At 54.0% G+C, this 9278-nt stretch overlaps 1 protein-coding gene across 1 annotated transcript; it reads right to left on the reverse strand.

The window, feature by feature from the left end:
• Positions 1 to 748: 748 nt before the first annotated feature.
• On the reverse strand, positions 749 to 9030 carry SERPINE1 (serpin family E member 1). Its single transcript, XM_069571394.1, has 9 exons — positions 8645 to 9030; positions 7727 to 7998; positions 6851 to 7084; positions 6115 to 6309; positions 5313 to 5511; positions 4122 to 4222; positions 3909 to 3995; positions 2737 to 2820; positions 749 to 2405 (listed from the first exon to the last, which is right to left on the reverse strand). Exons 2-9 carry the CDS (start codon positions 7995 to 7997, stop codon positions 2368 to 2370), a joined length of 1209 nt encoding a protein of 402 aa, XP_069427495.1. The 5' UTR covers position 7998; positions 8645 to 9030; the 3' UTR covers positions 749 to 2367.
• Between the last annotated feature and the right edge of the window lie 248 nt (positions 9031 to 9278).

Consider the following 9278-nt stretch of genomic DNA (forward strand, 5'->3'; position numbering starts at 1 on the left):
AGAAGACAATAAAGGACTGTTCAGGATAACATTTTAAGGAGGATATTAACAACCTATGTAACAAAAGAGCCTTCTTTCAAAGAACCTGATATGTCGATGGGGGTGGAGAGGATAACATGCACACCCCAAATTAAAGAGCGTGCATGCGTGCAAGCACTGTTACACACCAGGAAAAGAGAAGCTGAGTACTTGCCAAGTAGACAGCGGCGATGTTGACTGGATCCCCTGGGAATCCAGGGTGGAGGGAATGGATTTGGTTTGTGTTTTGAGAAATGGGGAGTGGGGTAGGTGCGGGGAGGATGGGAACATTTGGTGGGGAAAGAAATGAATAGAATGGGAAGTGACAGGGACAGTGAAAAGAGGTGTCTGGGTGGGTGGCAGGTGTCTGAGGAACCTCTTTCCTTTTTTTTTTTTGGCCATGCCAAAGGGCACGTGGGATCTTAACCGGAGATGGAACCCACGGCCCTGCAGTGGAAGCACAGAGTCTTAACCACTGGACCACCAAGGAAGTCCCTCTTTTCTTTTCGAGGATGAGGCCCAAAGGGAGAAGCACGTTCTACACAGGGTGTCCCCCCGGGGGTCTTCTTGCAGGCTCCAGTGGCCAGCCCTGCAGATTCACCCAGGACAGGTCGGTGTGCCTTACCCCTTGCAGGTGTGTGTTTCATAAAGATCCCAGTTCATCAGGTCTGTAAACTGATAGGGTCTGGATTTTGTGCTGTGTGAAACAAGGAAAGTCATGGCCAAGGACTATTTTGGAATATTCTTTTTATTTATTTATTATTTTTTTTAAAAAACATTTTTTTTTACTTGCTTCTATATCAAAAGTGAAAAAGCAGTTTCAAGAGCCATGGACCCCACAAGTGGGGGTACTGAGTGTGGCCGACACTGTCCAGTGCATCAAGAAAAAAGATAAACAAAACAACACACACACAAAGAAGGAAGGTTTTTCACTGAAGGGCACAGCGGGGTGATTGGGTTCTGTTAGGTTACATTCATTCAATGTCTATGTGCAATTCTTCAATAAATCGGTCCTCTCTCTGTACCCCCTCAGCTAGCTGGCTTTCAGAAAGATTATCTGCCGGAGGTAATTGAGCCCTAGCTCGCTGGCTCTCTCATTCTCTCTCTCTCTCTCTCTCACACGCGTCCACCGCTCACACACAGCAGCCGGAAATGACACACTGAAGTGAGTCACCAGTGCGGCTGTGAGTCACCCTGTAATTGGGGAAAGTTCTGTCCTGCTAGGTCGTGGAGCCCCTTGCACTCCTGCTCCTAAATATACTGGAAAATTTTGAAACCACTCCGTCTCTCTTCACCCACCACATCCTTTCGGTCCCTAAAAGTGAGCCGAAGTTGGATGGTCCTGCCAGGGACGCGGCTCCATCGGGTGGAAAACCGGGGAGAGGAGAGGCGTGGGGGCACTGGGCCTCCACCAGGTGGCAGTGTGGGCCCCGGGAGGCTTGCCACCTGGTGGAGGGGAGGGACAGTCAAGAGGCCTCTCCTGAGATGCAGCCACACAGAGCCCCCCAAGGGAACACGGTGAACAAGGTTAAATAATGTTTCTCTGAAGACGTTTCTCTCTCCCAAGCGCACAAGGACAAGGATGTGATAAATATTCAGGCACACCCCTGGCATCTCACCCTCCCCACCAGGAGATGGGAGCCAAGAACCAGGCACACACCTCATCTCTCCTTCCGTTTCTGCAACATAAAGTTTGTGGGAAGCAGAAACCTGCTTCTCTGAGTAAACAAGTCACCTACACTCTAAAATAATATAGACACACTGTTTCCTGGGGAGGGAGCAGCCAGGCCGGGGTGGGTCTCGAACCTTGGAGCTGGGGAAGGATGGACCTTGGCTTGAAAGGGTGTTTCTCGCCTTGGCCTTCTCGGGCCTGCTGCCAGCCTTCTCAGCAGTGGCAGACAGTGCAAGAGTGACGGCAACGTGACCGGAACACACATTTCTAGCGAGCACACAAAAGCTCCTTCGTGTAAGCCTTGTGGTGCCATCCTACCAGGGCCTCGGTGGGATCCGGGACCCAAGGCCTGACCTGGCAGAGCAATGGGCAGAAGCAGCTGGGCCAGCGGTCCTGGGAGTCCTGCAGTCCAGTTGGGAGGCCGGCTGGGTGTGATGCCTCCCAGTCTCTCCCAGGGTCTCCATTGGAGGGTTTAACTCAAAGGTCCTCTTTGCCCCTCCTGAGAGAGCCCAAAGTTAGGTCTAAGAGGCAAATTTGAAAGAATTTACCATGGAAAAAAAAAAATAAATAAATATCTTCTCTTTTTCCAGAAAAATGAATTAATAATTCTTTGCTCCAGACTTTCTTCCTCTTGGACATCTCTAGTCTGTCCCAGATGAGGGCTGTCTTCCCCATGGTCAGGGTTCCATCACTTGGCCCATGAACAGGACAGTTCCTGAGGACGGAAGCATCACAGGAGATGAGAAGGGGGGGAGGCGGGGGACAGCTCACCCAGCTCGGTGTTTATGGATGAACTGAGATAATGGGGACATGAGTGTTCAGAGACACAGCTGCTCTAGTGACTAAGCTGGGCAGAGGGACAGACAAGCACCCTGTCTGGAGAGAGAGCACTCCCCTCCAAGTGGAAGGGGAGCACAGCCATGATTCATTGCCTGGAGTCTTCTTGGGGGAAGTGGGGGCGTCTACACCTGCCTGGATGGTACCTGACTCCAGGAGAATGGGGAGGGGGGCCGAGAGTGGCGGGGCCTCTCAGGTCCCCGGCTCACCTGTGGGGTTGTGCCGCACCACGAAAAGGAAGGGTCTGTCCATGATGACCTCCTCGGGGGCCATTCGGGCTGAGACTATAACGGCTGGAAGAGACAGGACAGAATCTTAGAACAGAGGGACGTGGGCCCTGGCGCCTGGATGGGCCACAAGTGATCCAGTGACACCAGGGCTGGGGCTGGGGGGTGGATTGGGAGGCTTCGTTGTTTCCTGGTGCGTGTGTGCTCAGGCACATCCGACTCTGTGACCCCATGGGCTGTAGCCCACCAGGCTTCTGTTTCCATGGGATTTTCCAGGCAAGAACACTGGAGTGGGTTGCCATTTTCTACTCCAAGGGATCTGCCCAACCAGGGATCGAACTTGCATCTCCTGCATTGGCAGGCAGATTCTTTACCACAGTGCCACCTGGGAAGCCAAATAATCACAGCAGAGACTTCCCTGGTGGCATAGCGCATCAGAATCTGCCTGCAATGCAGGGGACACGGGTTTGCTCCCTGGTCCAGGAGCATTCCACAAGCCGCAGAGCAACTGAGCTCATGTGCCATGACTACTGAGCCCGTACTGTGAACCCAGAAGTGTCAGGATGTCCTCTAAGGCAGTTGGGCAGAGCTCTAGCAGCTATTTGCTTGAGTAGTGAAAGTGAAAGTCGCTCAGTCGTGTCTGACTCTTTGCGACCCCATGGACTATACAGTCCGTGGAATTCTCCAGGCCAGAATACTGGAGTGGGTAGCCTTTCCCTTCTCCAGGGGATCTTCCCAACCCAGGGATTGAACCCAGGCCTCCTGCATTACAGGCGGATTCTTTACCAGCTGAACCACAAGGGAAGCCCACTCACTCGAAGGCAGGTTTATCTAAACTCTTTCAAGGCATGTTGGAGGCAAGCGCCTTTAAGTCAACTGGCCACTCTGAGAGCCAGCCAGGACCTCCCATTTAGGGGGACTTCAGAGCCAGTGGGGAGGGAACGGGGTCCCGGGGAAAGCAGGCCCATTTTCTAGTGGGATCAGGTAACGGTAATGCTCTCCGTACAGGAAGCCCTGTTCTACCAGGAGAGGCCCGGTAGATAGACCAGGGCAGTGGGGTCTTCCCGGTGCACCCCGGGTGTGGGTACCAGATCATGGCCCCTCGTGGAAGCCTGGGGCTGAGACTCGCCAGGCCTCACCTGAGCCTGACTCACCTGTGGAGGAGGACGCCAGCGTGCCGCTCTCATTCACCTCGATCTTCACTTTCTGCAGTGCCTGCGACACGTACAGAAACTCTTGATCTGAAATGGAGGCGGACCCCAGAGCGCATTAGCCTTGGTCCTCAGGGGTGGTGGTGGGGAAGCTCCTCTGTCCTCAGGAGACCCCACTGTCCACCAGGGGAAGAAAGGGAAAGGGAAACCTCTTACCTGAAAGACTGGAGAAGTCCGCCTGGCTCGGCCTGAACATGTCGGTCATTCCCAAGTTCTCCAGTGGCCTCCTGAGGTCGATTTCGGTCTCCAGGGAGAACCTACGCACAGCAGCAGGACAGGGCTCCAGCTCAGGCCACCCCCAGCCTTAGTGGGCGTCCCTGCCCCCTACACACACAGAGACCAGCAGGAGGGGGGACTGATGCGAACGCAGAAGTGGGAGGCTTGTTTTTCTTTCAAGTCTGTTGGCAAGGTCTCTCTCCTTGCTGGGAAGATTCTGATACTAATGAACATTTCTCCTGCAAGCTCCCCACCCCCTCGAACCTCTGACTAATTACTTTCCTCAAATGAGGCAATGGTTGCAGCACAATTGTGTTCAGTCTGACTGGGGTGGGAGTGGGGAAGGGCAAATTCCCCTGCAAAGGCTAGCTGAAAAGAAATCTGGTCTGTAGCTTGTGTTTCTGAGAGTGGAGCCCAAAGAGGACTCCAGCAGCGAGGCTTTGGGGAGCTTGGTCTGCCTCCCACCAGGGCACGACTAATTACCTCCGTTCTTTGAGAGAGAGAGGGCGTGCTAACCAACTAAATCGTCCTCTTTCCCTAAGCCTGGCATTATGGCATCTGGAAATGTGGGGTCGGCATGGTGGGAGGCTTCCCCACGATTCTGGAATGGACCCAGCCTCAGCCTCCAGCACCCTCTCCACTTCTGCAGAAGAATTTTTAAAATCTGCTTCGTGGCAAGCCAGCTAGAAGCCAGAGTTCAGGCTTGCTTCCTCTGCACAAGCGATTCCTTTTGTCTCCATAATGTGGATGTTGACTTGAAGAGATGGAGGTGGGAGTGAGGGGTGTTCATAAAAGGGTGAGGACCAACGCATTCCCCGGCCCCCACCTCCCATCATCTCTCCGGCTCTTCCTCTGGCTAACTTTTGCTGGGTATTCAGGGGGTGGTGGGCGTGGTGTGGTCTCGAAAAGCTTCCCCTCGCTGCCCTCCACCGCAAGAGGGAAGATGAGCGGGATCTTAATCAAACCCAGGCCAGAGTGTGTCCCATCTGCACCCACGCAGCAGCTCGCTGCCCTGAAAACGTCAGGTTTGGGAAACTCCACTTGTTGGGGGCGGTGCCTGTGTGGCAATAGCGGGGAGCCAGAGGAGGCGGGAGGGGGAGGCAGAGGGGACTAGAGCAAGGGGTGGCTTACTTGGGCAGAACCAGGAGGCGGGTCAGTCTGGTCATATTCCCTTTCCACTGGCTGATGAGCTCAGCATCCAGAATGCTGGTGAGGGCAGAGAGCGGCACCTCTTTCTCATAGGGGGCAGCAATGAGCATGCTGAGAGTGTTCCCGTGGTAGGGCAATTCCAGGATGTCGTAGTAATGGCCGTCGGGGGTGGTAAACTCAGCTGGGAAAGACACCAAGATGGAGCATTGGCAATAGCTCCAGCTCCTGTCGATTCTAACCTGGCGTTGGCTTTCCCACCAGTCCTCCCGGGCCCTCCATCCTCTCTGGAAGCCAGCTCTCCATCCTGGCTTTCGAGGCTCCCCACCCCCCCCCCCGCCCCCGCCCCCGCCACCCCTCTCCTGTTCAGGGTTTCTATTTCCATTCGCCTTCTCTTCTCCAGGGCACAGTGTCTCCTGGGCATTCTCTATCTCGGGTTGGCTTTCTCTACCTTCACACCCCTCTCCCCAGTCTCCAGCTATCACTTCATTCCGATCCCCACCTCCTGAATCTCAGCCTTCACATAGCTTTTCCCCAGGAGGAAGCCCAGGTTATCACACCAGAACCACACGAAGATGAGAGATGGTAGCAAGTGGTCAAGTGGGATCCTAAGGTAATTTCTGGATTTCAGCTTCATCTTGTGCAAGATAATCCCCGTGTCTCCTACTTGGGAAGTCTTTGTTGCAGCTGGGGTGTGTTCTAGGGTTTCTCCTCCCTTGGAGTGGACCACCCCAGGGATGAGGTTCAGTCACTGTGGGACCTGGGGAAGGGGGAGTCTTGCACTTACTGTAGTTGAACTTGTTGGTCTGAGCCATCATGGGCACAGAGACGGTGCTGCCGTCGGACTTGTGGAAGAGGCGGTGGTGGGTGCTCGACTCCAGGAAGGGCATCTTCCACTGGCCGTTGAAGTAGAGGGCATTTACCAGGACCAGGCGCGTCAGCCAGTCCACAGCCCCCTCACCAAGTAAGTCGCTGATCATGCCTAGGGGAAATCCAGGTGATCAGGAGGCTGGATATTGTTTTAATCCTTTTAAATGGTTCCCTTGAGCTCCCAGTCCTCAAATGGACGTGTGTCAGAAGGGATCCCATCAGAAGATGGACTGGGTAAGGTTTAGTGAACCAGTCTAGCTGCTTTCAACCCGTTCCATCTTCCTAAGTGTCTCAGAAAGCCTTCCGGCTCACCACACTGCCTTAGTCCTGGGATCCTGTCTAGGATCAGACCTGGAAATGTCAGTCTCCCCTTACTTTGTTCCCTAAGCTGTAATCTTGAAGGACTGTGTTTGCCCCCTGCCATGGGTTATTACTGCTCTTATAACATCTCACAGTACTTTTTAGGGATGTCTTTAGAGGTGGTTCAGAGGGCAAGTCTAATTATGGAAAAAACAAGATGCTTTGATTCTTAAAGCACCTGACCTTCTGTCTACAGAGCAGAAGGTGCTGGAAGGGAGGGGTCAGGACGCTTGAGACTTGAATCCCAATCTCTACAGGCTCTTGGGACTGGCCTCCTTTCTCTGCCTGCTCACCTTTTGTGTGTCTTTTCACCCAGTCGTTGACGATGAACCTGGCTCTCTCCACTTCAGAGAAGTCAACCTGCTTGACCGTGGTGCGGAACAGCCTGAAGAAGTTGGGCATGAAACCGCGGACCAGCTCTAGGTCCCGCTGCACGAAGATGGCATCAGCTGTGCTGATCTCATCCTTGTTCCACGGCCCCATGAGCTCCTTGTACAGTCGGTGGAGGGCAGGGGCCATGCCCTTCTCTGGGCCAAAAGAGGGAGGGAAAGACACATTAAGCTCCCCTTGAACCCAGGGCTCCCAGCAGGGCCAACTTCCCCCAAACCTGCCCACATGGACGGGACTCTTCTGCTCCCCCAAGGGTCTCTGAAGGGAGATTTTATTCCAAATCTTAATCTCTCCTGCATCTCCCTCTTTTCCTCAAAAATCAGGGGTCCTAACCCTTGCTTTGGCTTAGAATATTTTTATCTGTTTTTAAGTTATAAACCCAAACCTTCTTCTTTTAATAACAATAATAGTTATGCTAGGTAGGCCTTTCACATGCATCATTTTGGAGTTAATCCTTATAACAGCCCCAGGTGGTAGATCCCCATTTTGCAGATGAGAAAACTGAGGTTCAGAGGGGTTAAGATCACAAAGTGCAGGAGTAGTGAGGCAGGGCCATTTTACACCAGATCCACTGGCTCATACACCTTGTGACTGGCCAAGAGCCAAGTGATACAGGATTGTGGTGGGAAGGAGAGGCAGTGGTCCATCCCTGCATCAGGCAGGACAGGAGCTGGCTCACTAGGCCGGGGTCAGCCCTCCCTCTGCTTCAGGTTAGCTACAGCCCTGTCCTGGGAAGACTCCCTGAGTGCCCACCTCCCTCTCTGCCCGCCGCCTCTCACCTTCAATCTTGAATTGCATTGCCTCTTGGATCTGCTGTCGAGTTTCTCCTCCTGTGGTCAGCTGCAGCATGGCCAGGACCGAGGCCACCCCATAGGGTGAGAAAACCACGTTGCGGTCCTTGGAGGCCTGCACCACCTGCTGAAACACCTTCACTCCAAAGTCTGTGGCCAGGCTGGCCGCCGGAGACTGGTGCTGGTAGGAGGCAGACCCTTCACCAAAGATGAGGGCCAGGCCCAGGGCGAGGCAGGCAGAGACCGGAGACATCCGCATCCTGGAATCAGCGGGAAAAGACTGGATGAAGTGGATACCTCTGAAAGGACAGAGAGGGAGTAGGGGTGGTGGCAACCCACCCTCGGTCAGGCTCCCATGTTTGCCGCTGGCATGTGATACGTGAACAAGCCGGCAAGACAGAACCCGCGGTGGGTTCAGATCCTGAGCCTTTTCCCCCTGTCTCAGCCCTGGGGAATCTTGAGTGCGTTTTCACCTGCGGGAATTTGGAGCCCGGTGGCATCTCCCTTCCCTTCCAGGAGGCTGAAAGGCTAAATTATAATAGCATCTGTGATTTACACGATGCTTCCTAATTATTTTATAATGCTTTCACAATCGTTGTTTTATTCAAGTCAGCAGGCGTGGAAAACCCCTTTCTTGAGCTGGGAAGGGGGGAATGTCTTCCACAGAGAGGGTCCTAGAGAAGCAAGGCCCTTGCTTCTGGGTGATGGGATTGTTGGGGCGTCCTGACCATCTTCCCCGCTCCCCTGTGATCACCGCTGTAACAGGGGTCAACTCAGGGCTGCAGGTCTCCGGGCCAAGGGAGGAAAGAGGAACACTGGGGACCATGGACAGAAGGGACTCTGCAGACGGGAGCTCTCTGCCTTAGCCGGAGGTACGGAGATGGAGAGGGTTCGCTTTGCTCTTACCTGAATTTCTCAAAGTGCCTTGGGATGGGCGGTTTGTTCCTGCTGCCGCTGCGGGTGTTGAAGGTGGTAGCCCTTCCTCCACTGGAGAAGGGGTGTGGCTCTCTCTGGACGGTGCTCTTGGCCCTTCAACCAGAAGCAGCTCTGCTCCACTGCAGGCTGCTGCCTCCCTTTATACCAGATGTGAGCCGGAAGTCCATTAACTCATGGTTCGGCCCCGCCCACTTTTTGGCCCTCTCAGCTCCTCCCTCTGTGGGACTTGCTGAGGCATCCGTGTGTGTACGTGTGTGAGAGAGAGAGAGGGCTCTGGAACAATTGAGCCAACCCTGGTTGCCTGGGCCCCAGAGCCACCCTTGATCTTGCTGCCCTCGGTCTCAGGACATTAAGCCAGTTTGACCCCTGGCACCCAGTGTTTACGTTCCCCAGAGCTCAGCGTGGGGAGAGTTTACATTTCCTCTTTGTCCTTGGGAGAATCGGATCAGTACATAGTTAAAGCTCAAGATCCTGCAACTTCCTTGTCCATCAGCCCCGTGCGCTGGTTAAACTTGGAAGAACACTCCACCCTCCTTTTGGCCGCATCCCAGAAGCCCGAGGGCACACAGCATGCCTTGTTGATTGTCTGGGTTTTGACTGTCTA

The sequence above is a fragment of the Ovis canadensis genome, chromosome 24, assembly GCF_042477335.2.
Source record: "Ovis canadensis isolate MfBH-ARS-UI-01 breed Bighorn chromosome 24, ARS-UI_OviCan_v2, whole genome shotgun sequence".
Classification (NCBI taxonomy): domain Eukaryota; kingdom Metazoa; phylum Chordata; class Mammalia; order Artiodactyla; family Bovidae; genus Ovis; species Ovis canadensis.

Coding starts and splice junctions, on each gene's coding strand:
- SERPINE1 (XM_069571394.1), bottom strand. CDS start 7,997: ATGCGGATGTCTCCGGTCTCTGCCTGCCTCGCCCTGGGCCTGGCCCTC. Junction 7,085..7,726: donor AATGCAATTCAAGATTGAAG/GTGAGAGGCGGC, acceptor CTTTTGGCCCAG/AGAAGGGCATGGCCCCTGCC. Junction 2,821..3,908: donor GCTGGCGTCCTCCTCCACAG/GTGAGTCAGGCT, acceptor TGTCTCTTCCAG/CCGTTATAGTCTCAGCCCGA.